This window comes from Arachis stenosperma, chromosome 1 (genome assembly GCF_014773155.1).
Source record: "Arachis stenosperma cultivar V10309 chromosome 1, arast.V10309.gnm1.PFL2, whole genome shotgun sequence".
NCBI classification, from domain to species: Eukaryota; Viridiplantae; Streptophyta; class Magnoliopsida; order Fabales; family Fabaceae; genus Arachis; species Arachis stenosperma.
The window spans coordinates 116,236,896-116,264,277 of NC_080377.1; the positions used below are offsets into that span (position 1 = coordinate 116,236,896).

The following is a 27,382-nucleotide window of genomic DNA, read 5'->3' on the forward strand; positions in this document are numbered from 1 at the left end:
GATGCTGATATATACTAGTAAGTGTTGAGGTATAGTCAGGGAGATTGATATTCATATATTATTTATTTATTTGTAATAAAATAGATGATAGTATACTTGTTATTAATATGCCAGGTTGGTGCACCATTTGGAAACTTTATGTAGACATAACATTTAATATTTGATGGCTTGTAGGTTCTGATCATGTTAGGCATGAGATGGACGAGAACGCAAGGGTGGAAGTTGAACATGCGTGTTATATTTATAGTTCCTGTAACGATGTTCCACCCATTCGTGGAACTGCCCTACAAAATTCTGGATGTATACACAAGCAAGTAAGCTTTTAGAGTGCGTAAATACAGTTGATGCGTGTGCATTACAAACCAAACCCCCCATAGTGGAACAATTGAAAAACATATCTTAATCTCTCATGTAGCATTTATCTGAGGGGGAAGTCCTGTTTGATTTGTGCTCTGCCAAAACCAAACAATCTCCAGTTTGAGGTTCACACGCCTAACGCAATTTTAAGAGCCGTATAACATTGCTCGAGAGTCTGAGACGACCTCAAGAATGAAGCTGAATTTACACACTACAGTCAACGGTCAACGTGGTCTTCTAGTTTCATTCCGTATAATGATATTGGGATTCCTGATAGGTGAGTTTAATGCTGTCAGATCCACCCGTTTATCTCCAGTACCATACATACGGTATGATATACTCCACAATATGTCAGTAGGTTGCACCTTAGAGGTGAGTGGAGCATTACATGTGGAAACAGGCTTTGACTTGAGGAATGGATTCTTTTCGCACTTTCCCATTCCGTTAGCAAGCAGCCAGCGGGAACCAGATTTTTGGTGTCTTGATGTGCCCCAAGACCTCCAATCCTTCTTCTTGTAGGCAGGCTCAGTTTTCAAGCCTGCAACATGCACTTCTGTGATTCTGAACTGAGGAATTCCCTCCCCTTCTGAAGGTTTCTCTGTCTCAACCTTTCCTATTGTTTTACAATCATCATCCTCTTCCTCATCGGTGTTACCTACCTCAGATAGATTCCTGGGCTTTGGTGGGAAGAACTCCCTCTTGACTTGTATAAGAGCAAGCATTGGTGTTCCAACAGACTCAAAATATCTCAGAGGATCACGAAGTTGCACCATTAATGCTACTGTGAAATTGTTTCCCAGCAAACCATGTTTCCTTTCAGGTTCGTTTCCTCGTTTCCTCTTGATATTTGAAATCCGATGAATTAAATCAAGGGAGTTAACATGATGGGCAGCTAGAATTTTGGATGTATGCTCATTGATATTATCTATATCATCAATCTCGCCAGAATCTAACCTCATCCATTCATCAAGACTCAATGATAAGCTCATTATCCCATCAACAACACTGCTATCTTTTGTTTCTATCAACCCCAAAGCAACAGCTTCATCGGACTCGTTACTGTTATTTCCCTTAGCATGCAGAGCTGAAATATCCCCAAAGGATTGCGCGGTGATGTTTGATGGTGCATCCGTCTCCTCCATCCCAGATTGTATTCTCAAACCCTCCATTGCAAGTGCTTCTATTTTATCCATAGCCAATGGAGCTAGAGCTTCAAATGCAACAAACTCCGAGCCTGTCTGGTTGCCAACTGAACCAGATGATGTTCCCTTCAATCCTCTTAGCACACAAGTTGTATCTTCTTGTGTTACCAAGTTATGTTGCAAATGGCATTGTCTACATAAAGTAAAGACAATTCACTCAGTAAAACATTTGGACGGAATTAACGATAAACTATATATGCAACTCCAAGACTAGTGATCAGTAAAAATGACAAACCTCTCTTTTCCCTTTATTGTCATAGCTTCCCATGCTATTTGTTGTATTGTCTTCCCTGTAATATCTTCCAGAGGCATTAACTTCTTTGCCAGCATCGAAAGCTTTTCAATTCCCATCAAAGCCAAACATTGTACAATCTCCATCATCCCAGAACCCATTTCCGCAGGTACCACAACAGGGTGAGAAATCTGCATGACTAGTCTCCCACTACTTCTACTATTCTTGAAAAGTGAAGGACTCATAGATCTTAGAAACCCTCCGTTGCTTGTCTGAAGACAATGGCCTAAACCCTCTGCCAAAGGAGGTAAGCGTAAAGGCTCTTCAGGTAGTGCATGAATCGGACTTTCATAGCTAGCATTGTTTTTTGGTGGAGAATGTTGAAAAGCCTTCTCATTCAAACCCAACTCACACGTTAAGGCTTCTGTTTCCATCTCTTCTAACGTCTTTGTCTTTTCTTTGCTCATATGCTGGAGCTGAACTAGATGCGCTGCATGCAGATCTTCTGAAAAGGATGATGACTTGATACAATTAGAGAAGTTCAAGGGCTCTGATCCAATAGAAGTTTTGTGAGCATCATCTATTTCATTATTACTTCCCTTATCAACATCAAACGATGAGAAGCCCTCAGACTTACTGTCCATCTCAAATTGTGTTACAAGGCGCTCTCTTGGAGATTCGAGCCCACTTTTAGGACTCAACTTCATTGGACTATCGTCTATGCCAAGCATGCTTAAAAATGAACCCGTGACATCATCCAAGCTATATGTGTTTCTTTTCTTGTATTCAGTTTTGGCTTCCATGATCATAGGAGAATCTTTGACACTGATCAATGCTGACTCTATTTCTTGCAAGAGTAGTTCTTTGTGAGAAAACTCATGTACTATAGCCTTTTCCTCAGCACCATCGTTGACCTCATCCTCGGAATCATGTTTAACAGCAGTTTCAAGGATGCTGGTACTGTCAAATTTAAGATCATCGACAAGAGCCTTTGCAGTGCATACCTCTAATTTTACATGTTCATCTGATGAGCATTCAATGCCCTTATCAACAGCAGAAAATCCATCTCCTTCCCATTCTTCAGGATTTTCTTCTTGTCCAGACACTTGTGCCACTACCTCCAAATCTTTAACACTGTCCAAAGCTGAATCTGCTTCTTGCAAGGGAAGTTTTTGGGTGCACAAGTCATCTTGGTGATAAAATTCACATACTAGAGCCTTTTCCTGCGTATCATGTTTAACAGTATCTTGAGAAGATACTTGTTCAGCAACACTATCAAGGGTATTGGTACTGTTAAATGTATGCTTTTTAACAACAGCCTTCATGGACGATTGCTCTAGATTAACACGTTCATATGATGAAAAAAATTCAATGGCCTTATCAACAACAGAATATCCATTAGATTCACACCCTTCATGCTTTTCATCTCTGGAATTAGTTGATGGAAAATCCTCTGGTTTAACCGTCTCTACATTAACTTGAAACACAGGATATTCTGGTTTGCTGCATGCATGAGGAGATGTTTTTTCTTCGATATCTTGATGATTTTTGGGATTCTCGTTTTCAATATCAGGTGAATCTGGTTTGTTAATGTTTTCTTCATAATCTTTAGGTCTGTACGGAGAACATATCTCTTCTATATCAGGACTCTGATGAAAGATGTCTCCTGAGCTAGCTGATTTTGGCAATGGCATTACCTCATGAAGATCCATTACCTCTTCTGCATTTTGGGATGAATAATCCGGGGAAAAGATTGGCAAACTTCCGGTACGCAACAGGTCTGTTTTAGTCAGACCGTGTGCTTTATCCAGTTGCATTGCAGAAGGCGAATCGTTCTGCCCCAACCCCAATTCATTAGGAGAATCCTGATTGCCTATGGTACCATGGGAACCAACCACTACATAACCAAAACTGACATTCATCACTGCACCTTTAGCTGCTCCTGATAATCTAAAACTTGTGCTCCACTTCCCCGAGCTCTTCTCCTCCGAAAGCTCTTCGAGTGTGAGAGGAAGGAACCTTGTGAGATCGACCCGGTGCTTCCCCAAATCAAGTTCTGCAGCACCAACCATGGAAGCATAGAGTGAAGAATGCTTTGGTTCATATTTTGCGGAATTTTGAGGTCGACTCTTACTTCCAGAGATTGTGCAAGTGTATGTCAACATTTGTTCAAACTCAGCAGCACCTAGAATCACCTTGGCAGGGTGTGTCACCATAACATCACGCTTCCTCTTCCAATACACACAGATGCTAGCATCGTTGAAACTAGGAGGCAATCCTTCAATCAAATGGACTTGGAGGGAAAACCGGCATTCGAACTTGCGGTTTCGGGAGAGGGAAAGGGCCTTCAATGAATCCCATATGGACTTCTTCTCCTTGCGCAGATTATCATTTTTACCAGCCTCAGGACTTGATTTAGGATCAGGTAACGGTGCTTTCCTGATGGATTTGGACCGAGTTCTCGGGGTGGAGGATGAATCCTTTGAAGAGCTTCCGTCCAGGCTCAGGGCCTTGCTTATAGATTCAACACCTCTCAAAAACCTTTTTTGCTCTTCAGAACCTTGATTACTCTTTTCTCCATTTTGCTCTTCATAACCTTGTTTGCTCTTGTTTTCTTCCATCTTCAACCTTCGATGACATTATGTTTTGCTCAGAAAAGCTTTCAAATAAATAAATAAAACAAAAAGGTGATTGTACCAATAAGATTAAGCAGAACAAAACCCAGAACCCAGAAAAATGCCATGCAAAATGAACAAAACGCAAAATAGTATATACCAGGTTCCTACAATATTCTATAGAATAAATCGATGAACCCAAAAATTAAAAAACAAAAAATAAAAGAAAAAGAAGAAAATGATGGATAGGTTAGATTTAGATCGATTACCGGGTGGCATTGGAAGGGATACCAACATTGGAAGCCAAGGGAGAAGAAAACAATATGCTGCGCAATCCAAGCCTTCGCCACCCCCGTTCTGAAATTCAAAAATGAAGCTCGGTTTTCCTAAAGAAATTTTAAAAAATAAAGAAGGGAATTTGAGCGATAAAATGTATAGAGAAAAAGAGAGGAGGAGAAAAGAAGGGAATAATAAATGGGGGGAAAATGAAAGTATAACGAGGATTAGAAGAGAGAAAGAGCATGTTGTTGTTAAAGTTTGTTAGTTTCCTTGATTCGTTTCTTAATCCTATCGTTTGTGTCTTAAATTGGCGGTAGCGGGCATATCTTTTAACGGAATATATATACTACTCAATCCATCTTTTTTATTAACATTAATTTGTCTTTAATAAAATTGTTAGGTGCCAATTTAAAGTCTCGATAAATCATAAATAGCAAATACAATAGTTAATAGAAAACAGTTTATCAAAGAAATAGTTTATACTTTATAACAACCATGATGTTAATGCTTTCCAAAAAAAAAAAGGAAAAAGAGAAATAATAATAATAATAATAATGTGTTTTTGAACTATACTCTTTTTTTCCTAGAATTTTAACGTCCCTTGACATTGTCCAACTATGAAAAATGCATAAATGAATCATGGAAGCACACAAGTTGAATAATCCCATTATGTGCAAAACAATTTCCAAAAACACATACAACTCAGATATATGTATGTGATGGAGCATGTTCATTTCTGTAAATTAAACTACCTTGTTGCAATAAATTAAACTATCTTTTAGGTCCATCCGTACTATATAGTGTATTTGAGTTTATGAAGATGAGGGGCCATTCAATCTTGATATAAAACAAAGAAATTATCATTCATAAAACAAAATATATATAAGGTGCAGATTTCGATCTCTGAGAAGTTTTGATTCTTGTTAGCATCTAGATATTTATCAATTAGTGAGTTAGTTATAGTTAGCTTACAAGTGAATGTACTGTCCTGCATCACAGTGTTTGCTACACCAGCAGCACACATCGTGTATTCGGGTATATATATCATGACATGCAGTGTAATAACATCATTTAATGCATTCCATATCTTCTCTCAATTTCATCACGTTTCTCTGATTCAACAATCCTCCACATCAGTAATCAGTTCACTCAACATTCTTGGTTCCAACTCACCATCCACAGACGGGAACCATGCAAATCTGATCCTGAACAATTGAGAGGAGTTCATTTGAGAATATGATAATATTATTTAGGGAAAGTATGAGGAGCCAATGGAATACTTGTATAACGTATACAATGAAGGTTTATGGAGTATTAGATATATAACCATTAGTGTTATTTTTTTTCCATCTGAAACTTTTGGGTAAGTGGTATCATGACATGGTATTAGAGCGCTAGATCCGGTTAAGAGTTCGATCCTTGGTGAATTCCAAAATCAGTTTAATTTTTTGGGAAGATGTTTATTATCCATAATACTCGGATGGTTATTCTAGATAATATAGGCGATGTTCATTTTGTAACTCAATAGCCCATTGTACACATTGTACAAATAGTACATTATCTCCCTAGCGGGATGCCGGAATCCATTTATTTATTATAAGGTGGTCCTCACGACCAATTTTAATTTTTTTAACTAATTAATTTATTTTTCATTTAGGTTTATGGATGTTCTTCAGCTTGATAAGATCATCGAACACTCCAACCTGTGTGTATCTTGGGTAAGTGTTCCCGTAAAAACAAAATATTCTCTTGGCATAAGAGAATATCCGTGTCCTTATTGGATAAAATATAAGGAAAAAATCCTTGTATTCTCTTATAATACACAAGGGTTATTTAAGGGTAACTTTAAGTCAAATTAGGTTTTCGTTTTTTGTGACGAGTGTGTGAACTTGCACATCAGTTTAAATAAATAAATAAAATAAATAGTTTACGTTAAATATTAGAATATAATAAAAAATATTAATCACTAAATCTTTTAAAAAAGTGCCAGATAATAAATGAAGCAACCTTACTCGTGTGCCATAATCGCATAACTCATGTCAGACAAATTATTTTCTTTGTAAGGAGACTTTTTAATATATAAAGTGAATGTTGCTATACTTCACTAATTTTCATCGTCATTTTTCTCAATACTCCAATTAACATCTATATATATATATATATATATATATATATATATATATATATATATATATATATATATATATATATATATATAGAAAGGATGGAGTCTCTTTGGTTTAGGTCTCGGTTTGGTTTTTCTTTTTTAGTAAAATCATTAATTATAAAACTAAAAAATTTGTGGTCTTAACCAATGATACATTAATTATAATGTATGAGAATGAAAAGCTTAGTATCTTAATTAATTTCTTATTGAAACTATTTAACACATTACTAATAGCATAAATAAAAAATAATTATACTACGTATATGCTATCCAAAATTAGCTATCAAATTTAATTATTAAGTATAAAATATATATTAAAATATAAATATATATTAAAAATAAATTAAATTATATATATATATTTTATACATAAATTAGAAAATAAAAAAAATTATCCAGTAATAATAATATCCTATAATTTTTTAGCATATGATATGAGTAAGGGCGCACGTATATATATTCATTTATAAAAGCAAAAGGGTACATAATTGAGTAGCGAGAAAGTTCGAATTTGAAGCAGCAGCACCTTCTTTTCGTAACTGATTCCTCTCTTCTGCGCTCTTCTTCTCTTCCACTTCAATACGATCGATACAAGCTCGCTCCACGATCTCTCTTCTCTCTGTCTCGCGAGTTGAAGCTGAAGAGTTTTTTGTGTACAGTAATTAATAATGTTGGATAACGAAGACCATGCAGAGTTTACGAACGGTGAATCACCTCCTAACAAGTTGAAACGGAGATTCAGGGATAGATCTAAGGTAAATGCTCTTCAACTCAAACCCTAATCGATTATTTGATTCAATTTCACAACATGCTTGTGCCGATTTCTCACGATTTTCGGTTTTGCGTCAAATGAAGGAGATGCTGTCCAAACAAGCCGTTAAGATCGCAAAACAAGCTGAAGAACACGAAAGGTTCATTAATAAGGTTCTTCTCTCTTTACCTTTTCATTTTCTCGTTTCAATTCCAGTGAAATGGTTTCTGCCTTTAGTTATTGATCCATTCATGGTGTTATGCTTTCGACTATCTCAATAACGAAGAAGTTTTTGTCGTTAATCATTCTGGGAGCTAGATATTTTATTAGATCAGCTAGTATTGTAATTAGTTGCTTAGGTGTCATAGTTAGTTAGATTGTTGTAGCTGGCACAATCAGTTGGTAAGTTATTAATCTGAACTTGTATATGAATCAATTTCGATGATTCCACCATTCTCTGCTTTGTTTCTGTGACAGGTGACGCATCTTGTTGGTGTACTTGGATTTGGTGGATTTTGCTTCCTCTTAGGGGCGAGTAAGTTGATAAATCTCATTGTTCCAATGTTTTTGTTTGTTTATATTCTTTAAATTACTTTGAACTAATTCATAGTTTCTGTTTTCTTCTCCTATTTTGTATTTCATACCAGGACCCCAAGATATTCCCTATGTATATTGCTTTTTCTATGTCATCTTTGTTCCTCTTAGATGGATATACTATAGGTTCAAGAAATGGCATTACTATCTATTGGTAAGTTTATGCTTCTCAATTTCTATTTCTGATGTGAAGTTTAGTAGTATATAACGAACTAAATCGTTATTTGCTTGTGGAATTATTTTCCATGATGATTTTATTGGTACTACTTTTGTCATCTTGCAGCATCCACAGACTTTGTGATAAGAGGTGAAAAACTCCAAACTACTCCATCAAATAGTGCATTTTAAGGTTTAGGTAGTAAACATATATCTAACTCAATCTCTGACTCTAGGCATGGGGAGACTATTGATTATGAACTTGTCAGAGTTATTTTTACAGTTACCAGATTGGTTAGTGAATCAGTTCAATTTATGGAAAGTAACTAATGCTGTTAGAGAGTTAGAGAATTAGAGAATTAGTTATATACACATTCCGAGATAGCTGAAATGAAGCTTCACTTACATTCTAAATAGTTTATTATTGTTATCATCTTTGTCTGTCATATATGTAACACAGCAGTTAGTATAATGAAAGGCAAATTCAGTTGCCAAATATTAGTATAGTTGTGATGTGTGTGTGTGTGTGTGTGAAGACCATTTAGAAGGATGAATTTTTGAAGCTCTGCTTTGTGAGAGCTTCTATATCAGCAAACTCTATAAATAAAGAAGAGAGCTGTGTTAATACAAACTGTGTTTTCTTCCCTTTGCTGATTAAAATAAATAGAATATATAGAATATTATCTCAGTATTTCCATTAATCAATGTCACAAGGATCTGGTTTTTAAGATTTCGCGAGTTGCCTTATAAGCCATGAAGGTAATTAGGTAAAGCAATTACATGTTTATTGTGTTTCAGGATTTCTGCTACTATGCCAATACAATTTTCTTGGTTGACCTCCTTTTTTATCCGAGGAACGAAAAGCTTTTCATGGTTTGCTTTTCTTTTGCTGAGGTAAGAACATTATCCCTGCTAATTTGACTTCCTGGCAAAAAAATAAAAAATATTGACTCCATGACTTACTCGAGTGCTGCTGTAGGGGCCATTGGCATGGGCTTTGATTGTTTGGCGCTGCAGCTTGGTTTTCAGTTCCCCTGACAAAATTGTCAGTGTTCTTATCCATCTTTTACCTGGTAATTAGACCCTGATGTTCATATTCCTTTTGTTTATTTATTTATTTTTTCTAGCAATAGTTCTTCTAACACTAGTTCTTTTCAGGGTTAGTTTTCTTTACCATACGGTGGTGGAATCCTGCATACTTTGAAGCCATGCATCCAGAGGGAACTGGTCGAAGAACTACATGGCCTTATGTTGAAGATAAATCCTCTCTCTGGACATGGCTGTTTCTGGTGCCATTAGTAGCTTACACACTCTGGCAGGTTCTATACTTCCTCATAGTCAATGTCCTACGTCGACAAAGGCTATTAAGAGATCCTGAAGTCATGACTTCCTATAGGTATTTTATGCACACTACACACGCCTCTTTTTTCAATTCAACTAGATTTGAATCCATGTGATCCGTAAGAAAATACAAGAATATAAATGAGAATATTCTTTGATGTTAAAAAATAAAGTCGTTTAAAATTGTTTAATAAAATATTTTTTGATAGAATTATTTAATCTAATTTTAAAATATATTGTAAATATTGTATTATATACAAATATTCTTATATATTTTGCATAAACTTACATACTTATAAAGTTAATAGTATAACTTGTTTGACTTTTATTTTCTTTCTAAGTACTGATTTAGAAATTATTCACAAATATATGAATTTAATTTTTGTACTAACATTTTTTAGTATAGGTAGAAACTATATATACGCATAAAGACTTAAATAAGACAAATAAAAAAAATGAAATTTATTTTCTTTTTCAGTTCTATTCAATTATAGTTTACACAAAATTTTCAATTTTTACATAGTGTTTTCACTTTTCACACCCATTAGTATAATTGATTTTCAAATTTTATTATCGTTACTAAAAGCTTCTAAATAAATGATGTTTTTCTTTTTATGTCAAAAAGTTAAATTTAGTGTTAACATGATAATTTTATATAGAATTTAAAATACTTATGTGCCATTAGCTTATTTTAATACTATTTTAATCTCTTCTTTTATATAATTTATATTTTTATAATTTTACAAAATAAAGTTTACTCAACAAATGAAATAGGATATGCAATAATAGAATTTTTCGACTTTTGATATGAACTAACTTCTTCTATAATATAATTTCTTTTACATAATTAGAGAATTTAATGTGAGAATTTATGAAATTGATAATAGTTTGTTACATAAACCTTAAGTATTATTAGCTTAATTTAATATTTGTTTGATCTGGTTTTTTTATGCTTTTCATAATTTTACAAAATAAAGTTTGTTCAACAAATAAGACATGCAATATTAGAATTCAGATATTTAATGTAAATTAACATCTTCTATAATATAATGTCTTTATATAATTGAAGAATTTAAGGTAGCGTTTGGTGGAGAGATAGAGACAGAAAGACTGAGATTGAGAGACAGAGACTAAGAGAAAGAGATTCAAATAAATTTCAGTATTCTTTTTGGTGCAAAGTGGGAGACAGAAATTGAAACAAGAATGAAATTCTAATTTAATTTGTACAACGGGTAAAATTAAAATTAATTGAAATAAAGGTATTTTAGATATAAAATGTTATTAAAGTTTCAGTCTCAATCTCTAAAAATTTTAGTCTCTTGTACCCCCACTTTTTGGAGGTACTAAAATACTGAAATTTTAGGGACAGAGACAGAAATTTTAGTACCAGGCTCTAAACTAACAAACATGATACTGAATCTTAGTCTCTCAGTCTCTGTCTCAGTATCTCAAAACAAACGCTAAGGGTTAACTACTAATTCGGTACTCGAAAGATTCAGTCACTGACAAAAGGCTCCCTGAAAGATGTTATCGACAAAATAACCGATGAATGATTTGAAAATACGACAAAAAGAACTAATAAATATTATAATTTTTGTAAGTAACAACAAAACTTTCTTGTTTAGCAAATGGTTTATCCATTAGCTTTAAATTTTTGTGGCAACATTTAAATAAATATTTAGAAGGTGTACAAAAAAATTGGGCACAAAATTTGATCTCTAGATTTTTTTTTATATCTCAAAGAAATTTGGTCATTCGCAATAATTTTTTTTTTAAAAATTCATTTGACAAAAAATTACCAAATTTTAATGATGAAAATATCTTATTTTTTGATAATGTTTGCAAAATTTGTATAAAAATTTGATATCTAAAGTCGTTTTTTGAAATATATATTGAATATCTAGTTCTTTTTATCGTGTTTTTAAATCTTTCAAGGACTTATTTGTTATTAGCGTTTTTTTGGATTTGTTTTGTCGGTGATATGAACTTTCGGATACCATTTTGATAGTTTACTCAAGAATTTAATGTGAAAAATTATAGAATTGATAATAGGTTGGCTATATGGATATTATACTATGATATTTTAAATGTGATTATATGGAGAGAGGTTATCTTCTATGTTGTTACAAACTAAGTTTAGTTCTAACATGATATATTCATTGAAAATTTAAAAACTTAAATGTCATGATCTTATTAAACACTATTTTAGTATCTCATTTTCTATATTTTGATAGATAATAGATTTCTTTTCTCCTCATTCAACATAAAAATGTGTTCTAGATTGGTAGGTTAGGTCTGCCAGTGACCCTTATTTTAAACATTTTCACTATTTCATAGGGAGTTGTCTAAGAAGGCTCAGAAAGCGAACAATATATGGTGGAGGTTAAGTGGGTTGCTAGGCGATCAAAATCGCTTGTTGATGTACATTTTGCTTCAAGGCATATTTACCGTGGCAACAATGGCATTGGCTGTGCCAATATTCTTATCATACGAGTTGCATGTAGTTTTCCAAATACTAAAGGTTTCTGCATCAGTGTGGAATGGAGGATCCTTTCTGTTAGAAGTAATGCCTAGGCAGGCAATTCTCAAGGAGAAAAAGAAAACAGAGGTGCCACCTGTTCCAGATCAATAATCATGTATGGTACTTGAAAATGGTAGCAAGTTCCACGATTCTGTAGTGAATGGCACATCGGAATCCTGAAAGTAATTATCCTCTGGTTTGTTGTAGCAATATCTGTTTTGAATGTAAATTGCTCTTTTTCTAATTCAATGTGCATTTCTTAAAAAATGGATACTTTGTAGGACACCTTTCTGACTTCTGGTCGTGTACAACAGTCTTATAAATGCCTGAGGATAGTGTCGTTTAATTAGTATTGCGTCTATAGGCATTTTCAGCTTAATTACACAAACTTAGGCTTAAAGGAATTCAACCATATAAATATATAGATATACCTCATTACACAAACTTGGGCTTAAGGGAATTCAACCATATAAATATATAGATATACCGCATTGAAATATATCCGTAACAATCGCCCTAGAGAAATGGGCAAATGCCCTAAAGCAAATGATAAACGGGAATAATACATAGAATCAACATTTTATTGAAAAGACTAGTTATCTTATGATAATGCACATGATGCTAGTCCTCCAAATAGCTTTCAACAAGATATTTTAAAGATACAGTTAAAAGAAATTCAAAAAAAAATAAAAAACAGGCATCTATACAATTGCACCGAGTCACATTTTATTGTAACTCGGCCTTTCAAACAACCTATCTGAAAATTAAATTTAATGAAAAAATATTGCATCAATTAAATACAAATATAACAACCACATGAAACAAATATGCCCTAAAAAAAATTAAAATAAAAAACCTAGAGTAACTGATTGCACCACCCACTATTCCACTTGAAAAACAACAAAATGGGAAAAGAAACATGGGCAGGTGTCGTCACCTGAACACCAGCCTCTACCTATGATCGCCATTTGTCACATGATGTGATCACATCAAGTGTGACATGGCTTCTTAACAAAATCCCTCGTGTTGATGAAACTTGAGGGGGTAAAAATGAACTAACCCAGACAACGAACCAAATATCAGAAGCCGGAGTTGCTGAAAAGTGAAAATATACTATATACGTGATGTGATAACAATGAAATTATATGCACAGCTCGCACCTGCTACCTTGTGCAGTGCGGAGAGTGTTTTTCCCCAAGATTGGGGTATCGGGGGCGATAATCACTCTGAGCGTGCTAGCAAGAACCCAAAGCCTGAGTTCTCTCGTATCAACGGAGGAGGGTCTATGTCAGCTACTTCAACTGGTTCCATAGATTTGGAAATGTCATCCACCGAGAATGGAATGCTGCATCCGTATTCGAAGATTTTAATAAGAAATTGCTAATGCAATGCTAAACTGTTCGCTACTTGGTAAAAATTATAACGTACCTCGAGTCATCATCTAATAGGAAAGAAGTGCTGACAGCATTATTAGAGTCCTCGGACATCATAGCTCTCATGCTTGTTATGACCTGCATTATCAGGAGAGATGTTGTGAGATTTATTATCACATCACTTGTTTCCACCATGGGAGTAGTTTGAAAGATGTGCACATTCAAATAATACAAATATTACAGACAATTTGGCACCATCAAAATGAGCATGGTTAACTTACGTCTGTAGATACACTGTGCGTGCCGTACTTGTCATCCCAATACATGGTACTGATCCTGTATAACTGCTGTATACTGAGAACCTGCAGCATCAATGTTGTATACTTATTAAAAGAATCAGGATAACGTGTGATATCATCAATAGTTAGTAGAATGAAAGAAAGCACCCACAGGGCAAAGCTCCTTCGTTATTTCATTCAAGGACTTTTTGGGTTTTTGATGTATCACCTGACACATAGAAGAACGATAGTGAATAGTCATCAGTTATAATTGAAATCGAAATCAAATTCGAATTCACATCATTCTCAAAGAGACTTACCAAGAATCCAACAGCCTGCCTGATATGTTTCAGTTCCTCCCAAGCCGAGCCAGTATACTGTACACAACAGATTGAGGTGAAGATCCGAAAGGGATAAAAGGGTAAAAAGTAAAACGTCTGAATTGCCAGCAGTTGCTAAATACTCACCTCTTCTGTAGCATCGAGACACCATTGCTCTAATTCAGCCAAACCTGTCTTTACATACTCCCCGTTGCTGAATGAACAACACTCACGACGCAACAACAGACTGCAGCAATGGTCACATATCAGCCCATCGAAAAACATAATTCTGCCCATGGCATGCGATGCTCTTTTTTTCTTTTGGGTGGGGATGGAGCGGTGGAGGGAGAAAGAAAGGAAGAGAGATTTTACCTGTTGAATAGCTGAACATTGATGAATGAAAATATTTGAGTGAAGACTTTGCGGACCAAGAAAGGAGGCGCCTGTCATAGTATAGACCGTATTAGACTAGGATCAGAATCAGACAATTGAAAGCAGAAATTGGAAGTGGAACTCACGTAGTTGGCCTTCATTATCTTTAGAGAATTGTTTAAGCTCTTGACAATACTTTGCCAGTGAGCTATTAAAGCTTGCTGAGCAACTGCATTGGCATGTGAACGTCCTTTCACTAAACTTTGACGCGAGGTCCTTGGGGCCTGGAAATCGTTTTATCATAATAAATAAATGATGACCATACAAATAAAAGTAAACAGATAACTTTGTTAAGCACTAGGTAGCTCAACGCTCGAGAGTTGTGATTGCTTTGCATACAAACAGAATATGAACCTACTACTAATTTTGGGATTACTTGCATACGATTTTTTCTAGCATATCACCTTGATGCAATTAGCAGATGAAAATTTTCATCTATAAGTTTCTTTTTCCCAATTTTCATGTAAAGAGAAAATAATATTGTCATTGTAATAAATCTTCACCATTCGCTACAAGCACATTGCCTCCTTCCGTACCCTATGCTTCTAATATCCTATTTTTTCTTACGTCAACTATGCATAAGCATTGGTTCATAAGTATTGGTTATGATTCTTGTAGAAACATAAATGACAGATTATATCAACCTAATAATTTAGTTTGATTACCAATTCCCCGCAGAAAATTTATGAAATACCTGTATACAAAGTCCCAGTAATGGAGAGATCTCCTTTTTAAGGTTATCTCTTATCATTCCATATATTTTTTCAAGGAAGGCAGTAAGCTGCTGCTTAAATAGCAGCGCTGGATATTTTGCTTCCACTTGCCGTAAATCATCTAGTCTACTCAGACCTCGGCCATTTAGAAATGGTAACCCAGCAGTTTGGGGAGATGCCCTTAGACCCTAGAATTACAGAAAGTAACCAAAATTATAGGCAGATAAAAAAAATTATGATTAAACTGACATTTCTTAGGAAGGATATATGGTTGCTACTTGAGACATTCTTCCAAACAGAGATGATGATGCTGTTCTTCGCCGTTGTGGTGTTAAGCTAGCTGCTCCACTTGCTTTGAGGGTGCGTTGGAGTAGCAACAACAAAGTGGATGTATTAGACAACCAATATGCCAATACATCAGTATTGTCCTGGGCCTACAAATGTGCAGAAATCACTTGCAGTAAAATGGTTTTGGAATTTCCAATTCTGACACAAATATCAAAACTTAAGTTACCTCAACTGCTGAAGCTATTGTTTGAATAATACGGTCAAAGACACTTGTTCTTTCAACTTCAAATGACCTCCAGTGCAGAAGGCATTTGTATATGACACATGCAGCAATAGGTTTGCCCCCAGAAAATCCCAAATCTTGTGATATGCACTTGATTAATAAGTCCTGATTTTCCTGAACCAAATTGAAACTTTATAAAAATTAACCACCAAATGATGGGCAAAAAAGATATTCAAACTGAAAATGTGGTTTGCAGTATCCACAACAGATTCAAATTATTCAGTGCATCTAATGTAGTCACCAACCTGCTGCTTCTCATTGAGAGATTTTTGTGGTTTTCCCTCAGATTCAGGCTCACGAACATTTGATACAGCAAGAACCATATCCTAAAGCATAAGCATACAAATGGTAAGAACTTAATAGATTAAGTGAAACCTTCTTTAAACAAAAATCAACTGCTAATATATATCTTGTAAGAAAAATGTCGTCTTACTGATCCAATTTTTGCGTCCCCGTTTGGAGTATTCCCATTTTCTGGTATCCTCTGCATAAACATGAAATCTAGTTTAGCACTTATTATAATGCAAGTTAATGACCCCAAGTTTGTTTTCTTACCTGAATTATCATTGTCCTTGGTCTTGCAGTCAAAGCTTTTCCAGTCGGTGATACAGCCAATGCTTGCTGGCGAAGAACTTGGTTTTCTGACTCTGAATTGGAAATTTTTTCCTCCAATCTATATAAAGAAAATTGTTTTAAGAAGTTAATTAGATTTATGTTAAGGCAGGTATAGATGATGATGATGATGATGATGATGATAATAATGGGGAAGATGGGAACAGAAGTGTGTTATACATCCAAAGGCATAAAAGATGCACAAATGAATAACATAAATGAAAGTGGATCGGAAAAGTTGATCGACAGGGCTGCTGGACCTCAACTCAGCCACCAATTTCTTCACTAGGTTTTCCTTTGAAGGCATAATTGAATCAATTATGGGTTATAACCCACCAAACCAATAATCATACTCGGGGAAATTTGAAAGAATCATGTAACCTTAATTTGAACCAAACTGTGTCGCAAACCTGACATGAGAGTTCTAACATTTAGAACATGAACCTGGCCTAATATAAGCTTTAGGTCAGGATAGGTTAGACCAGAACGAATCTTAAGTACCATTACTTAGTTGCATTTGAGGGTTGGGACACAAGAAAATCACATTGCCAACTATGAAACTCAATATGTTTGCATGTCATGAAAATCTAAAGATGGTTTATTCATTCTTATGTAACAAATAATAGTGTAACTTGTATATAACACTATGGACCTAACATCCGCTAAACTCTATAGATCATTATTTTCCCTATGCAGTTAGGGGCTCTACTAACCTCTGAATCAATTCTTGAAGTTGTTCCACTTTACGGTCAGAATCTTCAACCTTTTTAGTTAGTTCCTTATTTCTCGCTTCAGCTTCAGCCTGAGCTTTCCTGGCTTCTTCCTTGGCGCCTATTTCCAGTAATAGTGATTCCTGTATGATTAAACGGGATATCAAATGGGGAACTGGTTAGTGCTCAAAGGTCTGTTCCAAACAAGGGGAACTAGTAAGTGTTTAAAGGTTTGTTTAGCAACCCCATGTGTAGGCCTTTTTTTTCCCCTTTTTGTTTATGGGTGAAATTTTCCCATCCTTTCTAGTTTCTACATAAAAAGAGTAGCTCAATAGGTCCCTTGAATACTGATTTAGTCATTTTTCATAATCTCAATTGATACAGTTTGCTGCCTTGGTTAAAAGAAAAAAATCCGCAGGTATTAAAAACAATTATTTTTTCAAAGAAACTTTAGGAAAACTGGGCCATAAAATGATATCAATTGTTAAATTAGTAACTAATCATTAAAAAGAACCATCAATTACGTTACCTTCAAACTATTTACTTCAGATGTTAAAGAATTAATCTTTTCAGTGTCTTGAACTAGAACAGGAGTCTCCTTAATAACTGGTGGTGCTTCTTCAATGGCTTTCCGTGCTGCCTCACGTTCTTTAACTGCTCTGGCATTTGCTTCATCTACCTGTATTTGCATTGCATGCAAAGCATCCTGTAACTTGGCAATTTCATGTGCCTTTTCCTCTTCCAAATCAGTCTGTAACCAGTCAAAAAGTAAATAAGTTCATGATATAAGAAACACTGGAAATTTATATCAGCTACTTAAAATTTATATGTAAAAATCTATCATGATTATGTTACCCTCAAACGCTTCTCAATTTGCAAACGCCATGTAAGTTCTTCTACACGCTTCTCTAGTTTGTCCTTTGCTTCCTTAAGGGCCCCTGTTTCTCTTGCAGCCTGAATGCAATTACACAAATTATTAGTCTCGAGATAAGGTCAAATTATATAAAATTACAAATGAGATAGAATAGTTCAAACCATTTTGAGCATTCTAAGTTCCTTCCTAGCAACCCTTCTCCTCCAGCCACACTGAGTAACAATTGCAGCCTTTTGCAACTTTTTATAATATGAAAATGCAATTTGCCGGCGCAAATTAGCCTGAAGATATTGACAAAAAAGATCATTATATTATAGCAGGGAAAATAAGAAAGTAGGAATTGCATCTTTCCATTTTCTCAACTGAAAGTCTATAACCTATGAAGTATGAATATAAAAAGCAGAACCTGGATATGAATTGCAGCCTTTGTTTGCTTTCTAAATCTAAATTCATCACGAGCCTTCATAGCCCTTAAACCTGTCTGTATTATTATTGCAGACGATCGTACACTTAAGAAAGATTTCCTAGCAACGTATCCTTTGAAGTTCTTTTCTATTTTCAGAGCTGCTGCTTCACGACGCAACTGCTCATAGAGCTTCCGGGCCAATATTCCTATTTATCATTGAAAAGAACCAGATGAATCTATAAATTCAAGAATAGAAACTTAACATAGCCAACCCATAATGAAAAGGAAATCTACTTTCGCAAAGTTCTAATGCGTCACAAATTCTAATTATAGTATCCACTATCCAGATAGGCCAAATAGAGGTGTTGGAGATGCAAGCTAGACATATGATTGCTTTCCACCATTAAGGTTCTAATTATTAGGAAGATAAGCATAAAGGAGACATCCTAAAGTTTGCTAATCTAGTATCAGTACTGAAAGATAAATGAACCTTACAAGGGATGTGTCTGTATAATATCCACTAAGGAAAAAAGCTTGTACTTACAAGGGACTGATTAAGGTTATGAACTACTAAACAAGTATATTAAGAGAGAATACAGGGTACCTCTCAAATTAGATTGCAAACAGACTGCAGCTTGACGCAACTCTTTGAATTCCTTGCATGCAATATGTGTACGTATTTGCCTCTGAAGGACCCTAGCTGCATTTCCAAGAACCTCTGCTCTTCTTGCATCCAACTCAGCCATTTGACCAGCTCTTAGGAAAACTTTTGTCTTGCCTATCTGGTAAACCATCAAAAAAGCTGTATGACTTTGTATTTAATAAGATCCATTCATATGGATAGATTCCCTAGATGCAATAGGTATTACTTGTGGCATAAAAATTATAGCCACTTTTCAAAAGTTCAATAGTCATTTGAAGTTTAGGAAAATACAGACAAGTAACACAACCAGTACTGTCATTTAAGTGTGCAAAATAGGCAAAATTGTGTCTGTGCCACTGGGTTGCTACTTCTACATATTATTATAAAAGTGATGTGCCTGGGGTAGTCTACATTTAAATATTCCAAGGTTGTCTCAAAAAAACCTATAAGCCTTTTTAAGAAATCTGAACCAATCGACGTCATAGCTATTTTCTCTTCAAATCAGATAAATCATTGTTGCTGCATGTGCTTGGTGGTCGACTGACCACCATTTGTGCATCAGGAATAATTATTGGTCAGTATATGTACGCAGAGTACCATGTGCTTTGGGGATTTAATTCCACTAGATAAAACAAAATCAGGCTTGGCTCCCAGATCCTAGTTTCTCAAATTGACCCTCCCCGATGTACCCTCATCAGCAAATTAAGTTATAGGAAATACCGAATCACCTGATAGCCTTTCATACCCATCTTATCCAGTATCATTTGGCAAGCAACTTTATCATCATAGCTGATAAGAAAAAAAGTAGAACAATACAAAAAATAGTGAGAAAAAAAAATGTAACGAAGCAAGAGACAGGAGTTAAAATCATAGATGACACAGTAGAGTAACTTTCCAGAAATCATAGGAATACAACACAGAAAAGGCATTCTTGCACTTTGATATATATATATATATATATATATATATATATATATATATATATATATATATACACACACACATACATAGAGAGAGACAGAGAGAGAGAGAGAGAGAGAGAGAGAGAGAGAGAGAGAAGGAGTGCTTTACTTTCCATCCAGAACTTCAGGGGCAAGAACACCAAATCGGTTAAGAAACTCGTAAAAAGTCCGTCTTGTAGGATATCCAGCACAGCTGATTCTAATTGCCTCAAGAACACCCTGAAAGCAACAATGACAAAATCATGAAATGTAAATCAGAGCCAAATATATTTCGCTTCTTTTACACAATTGTATAATGAAACTGAAGACAAATAAGACCATGTTAATACTCACACCACAGCGCAATTGTTGGATGATATTGAGATTTTCAAAAATAGCAGGCTTGAGAACATTGTTTGGCTTGACACATCTGATATAATGAGGTTCTGTTGAATTTAAGGTCTCCATCAAAGATTGAAGTTGTAACTGCATTTTTCAGAAAGTGTCATTCACTAATTCTAATACATGAAAAGAAAAAGCCTAGATATACAACAGAGGAGTTTCATAGACTACATGAAAATGAGGTATAAAGAGCACAGAAAGAGTTGTAAAAATTAATAATACCTTGAAACGAGATCCAATTCTAATACATGAAAAGAAAAAGCCTAGATATACAACAGAGGAGTTTCATAGACTACATGAAAATGAGGTATAAAGAGCACAGAAAGAGTTGTAAAAATTAATAATACCTTGAAACGAGATCCAATTGAAGAGAACTTTGAAGATTTTGAAGACTCCGGCGGGGAAGGGGGAAATAGACCAGCCACAAATGAACATTTTGAGGCTGTCAGCAGATCCTGATGTTCTGCGACCACATAATCCTTGTTTTTGTCAAGAAACATATCAGCCAGATATGTCACCTGGACAAAAAAATAATAGTAAAAAAGAAGGAAGCAAATATTCAAGCAACATTTAAATTCGAAAAGTCATTAAACGAAACATGTAATAAAAAATACTGAATATATCTACCTCCCCTGCATAGTGAGATATGGTAAAACTAGTCCGAGAAAGTTTAGGTTTGATAAACCGCTTGTTATTTTTGAATGTCTGGTACAACTTCTGAGCAAATGTTTCATGTGTAGACTTAGGAAACATACTGTACCACAAAAATCAGGCTAATATTAACACTCAAACAAATTACAAAGTACACCCTACAGGCAATGCCTAATACAAGTGTTATAGAGAAAATAAGACGGTAAAGAAAAAAAGTAGATTTGGGAAAGGTATAAGCATCTAGCTACAACTTAAAAGCAATATCAGATCAATAACAAATCAACACCAATAGCATACCAGGCTTCATCAAGAAGTGCAATTATTCCTCCAGGTTTCTGCAAAAGATTGAAACATTAAAATCATCAATACATGAATGAATTGTGTAGGGAAATTAAGAGTGAAATGGATTAAAAAAACTTTTACACTTTACATGGATAATCTATGCATTTAAAACACACACATACATCTTGTACCAGTAGTTGCTTGTCCATTATTAAGAAGAACAAGACATTATAATATGTAACAAGCAACAGATAAATACCTTTTCAATCAAATCCAGAACATCTTGGTTGTCAACAAATTCTATGTAACTCCAATCAATCTCTTCCTTGGTGTATTCTTCTTGCTCCATTTTAAATACATGCTGCAACCATTCAGTTAAAAAATGCCTCAGTTGTAGAGTAATAGAAGAATTCTGGATTTGGGTCACAAATTATGCCAGAAATCACCTAACCTGATTAAAGTGTTGTTGCAACTTCTCATTGGTAAAATTAATACAGAACTGCTCAAAACTAAGAAAAAGATATTTATCAGATACATGGCTAAATCTACACCGAAAATGTCAAATGAAACAACTAGCTTACCTATTGAATTTAAAACTTTCAAACCCATAGATATCAAGAACTCCAATGATAGATTTAGAACTTGGATCTTGCCCAATTGAATTGTTAATCTTCTCCACAAGCCTGAAAGCAACAATGGGAATTTGTAAGCAATTGAAACCTTGGTAACTAAATCTAAATTGTAGAACAAATCATTCCAGTATGTTAATGTGCCATTATTTCATCTATGCATGTGATAACCATAGTCTAAAGTGATATTATTATAACTTAACAAGCATGCTAAAGTGGCAATTGATAGCCAATGTTAAATGTGAAAAACTGAAATTACAGTCTTTTTTTTAGGTAATAAAATGTTTAGCTCCTTCCATACAATACATTTAAGTTGAAGACTTGTAGACGTTTTCAATAGTTCTGCTTTTCCTTGAGCACATTGATGAAACAGATAGCACCAATGCAGGGACTTGAAATATTGAACATATGAGTAGTGGCAAAGGTTCATTACCAATCAAACAAGCGTGAGTAAATAGTTTTGGCTAATGCATCCCTGCTACCAACAGCTGCAACAGGATCAAGGGTTCTTGTAATGACCTCCTCAGGTGTTACCATCACACGCTTGATCAGTGCATCTTCCAAGCTCTTAGCATCACACCTACAATAGAATTATACATAAAATGAACTGAACATTGACAAAATCATAATAAAGCAGAGTCGAAAATACGAAATAAACAAATGAGTTATGATAGCACACACTTGAGAAGTTCAGCAGTCGTATTAAGATGGAACCTAGATTTCTCATCCTTGATGACAGAAGAGTCAATCTCCTCTCCTTTTGCAAATTCAATATTTCCAAGGTGCAAGACTGCTGCGACAACTCTAAATATTGCCTCCTGAAGTATATAACAATATCAATAAAGAAACTTCTAAAAGTATGCCATTTCATTTAAAAATAAAGAGAAAAAGGAGTCAGGAAGGCTAACCTGCTCCTCCTCACTGATTCCAACAACATCCATTGCCCTTCGTGTTGCAAGATATTCATGTGCATCATCCACTCCATCCAGCTCATAACAGTTGGATTGACTTAAGTAGTGGAAAGAGCTAGGACTGCCCAGCTTATACTTCTCTCTTTCCTGCAAAATAGTTATATATGAACATCAGACCGAACATATGTAAGAAAGAAGGTAGTGCATTTCAATATCAAGTAGTTTTCTTACCTCAGCTGGTGCTGCACAAAGAAGGTAAAAGCAATGGTAATTTCTTTCCGGATCTGAAATTTGACACACTCGTGACCTCTCGAGCAAATATGTCCGTATAGCAGCTCCAGATATCCTTCCCTTGTTGTCAAATTGTATCTCAACAAATTTACCAAAACGACTGCATCACAGAATTTGGAGAAACATGACAAGTTATACGGATTTTGAAGAACATATAAACAAAAACCTTTTTAAATATCTGTCTATTGTTTACTGGATAATGCAGCATACTACTGGAAATTAGAACTCAAAACAATGAAAATGAATATATATTAGCAATGGGCAAACTGAATGTCAGAATCACTTTGCCTTGCCACTTTATGACAACTTTTTGTTTAACATGAAACATGAAGCCATCAACACTCACCTTGAATTATTGTTTCTCACTGTTTTGGCATTCCCAAATGCTTCAAGAACTGGATTGGACTGCAAGGCAATTGATACAGAAGCAAGAATGAGGAAACAATTTCAAATCTTCTAAACACCCTTTGTATTTAATGGATCTAACATAAAATGACATAGTAGTAAGGAACGAAGTTATATAGTGGCCCACAAGAAAAAAAAAAGGATTGATATACAAGAACAAAAGATTAGCTCCATCATACTTCTAGAACTTGTTGTTCAACTGTTCGCCCTTCTACACCAGATCGGCCTCCAAGATATGCCAGATATCGCATGAGCATCTTTGTTGTCTCTGTCTTACCAGCCCCACTCTCGCCACTAACCAGGATTGAGTTGCTTTTTCCTTCATTGATCATTGCCCTAAAAATTATAAACACGGATATGAATAAGCCATAACAAAAGAGTACAAAAAGAAACAAGTTATTAACATTGATATGTATCAGTCACCTGTATGCAACATCAGCAACTGCAAAAACATGGGGACTCAACTCGCCAAATGCAGCTCCTTTGTATTGTTCCATCATGTGAGTATCATATAGATGTGGTAACCTTTGGAATGGGTTTATTGCAATCAGAATATTTCCAGTATATGTCTGCATTACAGTCAAAGGAACAGCATAATTGTATTGCTGAAAAGTTACTATTTCCGCTCTTATTCAACTCAAACTATCTCAAGAATAATAGGAAGTTTGACATCTTACATAAATTTCATTGAGTTCATATCTAGCCGCCAAGTTGTGCAGAACTCCTGGTTCATGCAAGTATGAAAGCTTTGTCATATCATCTACACCGCCCGGAGGTGCTTCATTATCCTTAGGAAAAACCTTTGAGATGTTTTTTACAACCTACAAACGGGATATTCAGTTGTCAAAATCATAACTGTAGGTTGTAATCACTCGTTTAATTTCTAAAGCTGAAGTTTCAGTAACTACAAGTATAAAATACCAAATAAATGCATAATTACAATCCAATAGGATTAAATTCTATATTAAATTTTATAAAATTCAAAAAAGTGATTAAGTTGTAATAACCCAAGACAATATATAGATAAAAGAACTCTGCATACAAATTGAAAATCTAGGCAAAATGCTCATACAGACAGTGCAGAGTTTCTACTCACTATTTTCCCCTCTGCAGTGCGAACATGAACTTCTTCTCCATTGATTTTAGAAACTTCTCCACCAATCCATGCTTCCACTGGATCTTCAACCCAGACATGAGAACCAGCAATAATATTCACTACTGCAGACTGCAAAGACAATATATTGAACATTTGAAGCAAACATGTTAATTCGGAAAAAATAAAATAAAATAATGCCATTCCACAATATCACTATCAACAACAAATGATGTATTTTCCCCCTTTTTTGGTGGTTGGGGCATGGGGAGGGGGTTATATGAATATCTAGGTAACAAAAATTGTCATTTGTTAAAACACTTGTAATTTTCACAAGGTTAACATTCCCAAAAACATGCATGAAGAAGAAGAAAAAGTAGTGTCTACAGAAATTAACTAGTGTCAAAAAGAAAAAGGGGAAACATGAAAGAAAATGTGTTCCTGACCATGAATCCAAAAGATTCAGTGTACAGGAGCATACAACCCTCATTTAAACACATTATTTTACTGCAAGAACAATGTTTCCGGAGACGAGAAACAATGGGAAAGAATACAGTCCAATATGTCTAACAAGTCACACTATGTGTCAACATACAAAAGTGAAAGAGTATTTAAGTACAATAAATAAAATGACAATGTTGCATATAACCACTTGGATCAATAAAAAGGTAATGGCAAATGATCGATTTAAAAAGCAATCACGTAATTTGGGAAGATTGCATGCATTGCTATCACAGTTGTGATCTGTCTTTCTCATTATATCTTCACAGGCAAAATATTAATGTGAGTATGCCTTTCCAAATTTAGAAGTGCTTGTATCCTTTTCTTTATGAAGCAAGCAACAAAATTGGCATTTAGCTAACTTGATTCTTTTACTAATGTCAGTATCTTTGACCAATCATTTACAGTCAAACAACAGTCAGTTAGTCAACGTGTCATGGAGATGACATCTTACTAACTTTTACAGCTTGGCAATATATTAACGCTGTTATATTCTGGCATAACAAGAAATTATGGCATGCTCATGGAGAAACTAGGTAGATTGTGCTTCATCCATCAATAGAATGACATTTTAAATAGAAGTATGAGCCTATTCATTGAAATGTTGATTTATTGCTATCAAGGGAAGGAATACAATCAACCTAGGTGTCTATGAGCGAGTAATAATTCCTTCATCATAACACCATGAATCAACAATTCCACTAAAATGTATAGATAACTTCTAGTAAAAGATTGTACTCAAATCACTTCTACGAAATTTCATATGAACTTCACCCTATTTACTTTTAATTACCATTAAGAACATAACCATGGAAGCATGCCTATAGCTAAAGATGCTAAACAATACCTCTATTCTTATTCACCTCCCTCAAATAACTAATCTACATAGTAAATTCAACAATTAAATATAAATTCATAATGTAATATTCTTCGATCTCTTAAATTATCAAATACCAAGCTATCTACACTGTCTTCCTAAATTTACATCCTATATAGTATTTATCCTCCGTTCATGTTCATCAAAGTAGATTTTCCACCTATTTTTACTTGCCAATGCATGGATCGACTATCTCAGCTATAACTTCGAATATTGAAAAATTCATAATAAGCATCTTAACGCCGAAAAAGACTAGTCCAGAAGGATAAACGTATCTCCCAAACACAACACAGTCATATAGAAAAGTTCAAAAAAAATCACAAAAAAAAAACTCCAAGTCCAAACCGATTCAACGAAGCTGCTGAATGAGTCAAAAGAAAAGCAACGAAATACGGAAATGTTTCGGTGTTATGGAATTTCAAAGTTACCATGGCGATTAATGCGGAGCGATCTTCCGGTTCAACTCATCCGAGTCGGCGCCGAGTCGCAAGAGAAAAAGAAAGATAGAAAAAAAAGGTGAACTCGGTGAGTCAGATCGGCCAGCTCAGAACGTTCGCTTTGAAGTTTCAACGAAAAATTCTGAAGAGAAGAAGAGGCTAAAATTAGAAGCCGGAGAAAACGATAAAGAAGAAGAAAACAAAGGGATCGAGCGATTTCGCTTCGTTTTTTTTTTTTTCTTTTTGAACTTTTCTCTCTCTTCGCGTCTGAAAAAGCTTCCCAACGAAATGAAGCACAGTACACGATTTTTCAATTTATATATGCATACGGGAAAAGCAAGTCTGAGCTAGCTCTTTACACAAGAGAGTTGCTGCGTCTTTCTCTGATTCTCTCTCTCACACACAAATACACAATTGTCCTTTTTATTTTCAAAATTATTATATGTTTTTTCAAAAATGAATAATTAATGAAATTTTTTTTTTAAAAAAAAATTTGAGGTTTCTTGTATGCGGAGTGGTGAGGTGGGGTCACGGAGAAGGAGAGGGATGGCATTGGCTGGCGCTGCTGTGCTGCATATTTTCGTGGTGTGCACAACATTGCCGGTTTTGTTGGTTCTAATATTCACGCATAATTGAAAAAATATAATATAACTAATTAAATTATAGTATAGTATATGACAATATGTCAAAATTATTTAACTTCATTTTTCCCTCCTTACGAACGGCACGACATAACACATTTGATGCTACTTGTATTTAGGAAACCACCATCCGTTTTGTCGTGTTTTTACAAGTTTGTTTGCTATTAGCCTATT

General features: G+C 34.8%; 3 protein-coding genes across 4 annotated transcripts; 1 reads left to right on the plus strand and 2 right to left on the minus strand.

Annotated features, from left to right (window-relative positions):
* Positions 1 to 240: 240 nt before the first annotated feature.
* LOC130971253 (protein PLASTID MOVEMENT IMPAIRED 1-RELATED 1-like) lies at positions 241 to 4,882 on the minus strand. Its single transcript, XM_057897096.1, has 3 exons — positions 4,676 to 4,882; positions 1,795 to 4,419; positions 241 to 1,692 (listed from the first exon to the last, which is right to left on the minus strand). Exons 2-3 carry the CDS (start codon positions 4,410 to 4,412, stop codon positions 582 to 584), a joined length of 3,729 nt encoding a protein of 1,242 aa, XP_057753079.1. The 5' UTR covers positions 4,413 to 4,419; positions 4,676 to 4,882; the 3' UTR covers positions 241 to 581.
* Positions 4,883 to 7,338: 2,456 nt separating this feature from the next.
* On the plus strand, positions 7,339 to 12,564 carry LOC130967158 (glycerophosphocholine acyltransferase 1-like). Its single transcript, XM_057891980.1, has 8 exons — positions 7,339 to 7,607; positions 7,708 to 7,776; positions 8,081 to 8,138; positions 8,251 to 8,351; positions 9,152 to 9,247; positions 9,333 to 9,426; positions 9,512 to 9,749; positions 12,032 to 12,564. Exons 1-8 carry the CDS (start codon positions 7,521 to 7,523, stop codon positions 12,324 to 12,326), a joined length of 1,038 nt encoding a protein of 345 aa, XP_057747963.1. The 5' UTR covers positions 7,339 to 7,520; the 3' UTR covers positions 12,327 to 12,564.
* LOC130967152 (myosin-17-like) lies at positions 12,314 to 26,945 on the minus strand. Of its 2 annotated transcripts, XR_009081310.1 has the most exons (40): positions 26,559 to 26,945; positions 24,756 to 24,884; positions 24,337 to 24,480; positions 24,083 to 24,228; positions 23,839 to 23,995; positions 23,601 to 23,659; positions 23,195 to 23,354; positions 22,961 to 23,110; positions 22,734 to 22,870; positions 22,486 to 22,632; positions 22,005 to 22,106; positions 21,875 to 21,932; positions 21,683 to 21,784; positions 21,439 to 21,476; positions 21,118 to 21,244; positions 20,838 to 21,008; positions 20,443 to 20,574; positions 20,219 to 20,328; positions 19,876 to 19,936; positions 19,109 to 19,286; positions 18,505 to 18,710; positions 18,260 to 18,379; positions 18,080 to 18,178; positions 17,754 to 17,975; positions 17,228 to 17,367; positions 16,458 to 16,575; positions 16,336 to 16,386; positions 16,148 to 16,228; positions 15,846 to 16,016; positions 15,610 to 15,765; positions 15,313 to 15,519; positions 14,705 to 14,842; positions 14,559 to 14,629; positions 14,334 to 14,433; positions 14,187 to 14,243; positions 14,039 to 14,095; positions 13,870 to 13,950; positions 13,644 to 13,726; positions 13,376 to 13,560; positions 12,314 to 12,541 (listed from the first exon to the last, which is right to left on the minus strand). XR_009081310.1 is itself a non-coding variant. In XM_057891974.1 (39 exons), the coding sequence occupies exons 1-39, from the start codon at positions 26,559 to 26,561 to the stop codon at positions 13,437 to 13,439; spliced, it is 4,593 nt and encodes a 1,530-aa protein (XP_057747957.1). In that variant the 5' UTR covers positions 26,562 to 26,945; the 3' UTR covers positions 12,766 to 13,436. The 2 variants fall into 2 exon arrangements, 1 of the variants encoding a protein (XP_057747957.1); XM_057891974.1 differs by lacking the exon at positions 12,314 to 12,541 and having other exon boundaries at positions 12,766 to 13,560.
* Between the last annotated feature and the right edge of the window lie 437 nt (positions 26,946 to 27,382).

What these genes read in the sequence shown, in the direction of transcription:
- LOC130967158 (XM_057891980.1), top strand. Translation starts at nt 7,521, where the DNA reads ATGTTGGATAACGAAGACCATGCAGAGTTTACGAACGGTGAATCACCT. An exon ending in GATTCAGGGATAGATCTAAG is followed by an intron (nt 7,608 to 7,707) that starts GTAAATGCTCTT and finishes CGTCAAATGAAG; the next exon opens with GAGATGCTGTCCAAACAAGC. An exon ending in TTTGCTTTTCTTTTGCTGAG is followed by an intron (nt 9,248 to 9,332) that starts GTAAGAACATTA and finishes GTGCTGCTGTAG; the next exon opens with GGGCCATTGGCATGGGCTTT.
- LOC130971253 (XM_057897096.1), bottom strand. Translation starts at nt 4,412, where the DNA reads ATGGAAGAAAACAAGAGCAAACAAGGTTATGAAGAGCAAAATGGAGAA. An exon ending in ACAATAAAGGGAAAAGAGAG is followed by an intron (nt 1,693 to 1,794) that starts GTTTGTCATTTT and finishes TACTTTATGTAG; the next exon opens with ACAATGCCATTTGCAACATA.
- LOC130967152 (XM_057891974.1), bottom strand. An exon ending in TTCTGGATTTGATTGAAAAG is followed by an intron (nt 21,477 to 21,682) that starts GTATTTATCTGT and finishes AATCTTTTGCAG; the next exon opens with AAACCTGGAGGAATAATTGC. An exon ending in TCCAACAATTGCGCTGTGGT is followed by an intron (nt 20,329 to 20,442) that starts GTGAGTATTAAC and finishes TGTTGCTTTCAG; the next exon opens with GGTGTTCTTGAGGCAATTAG.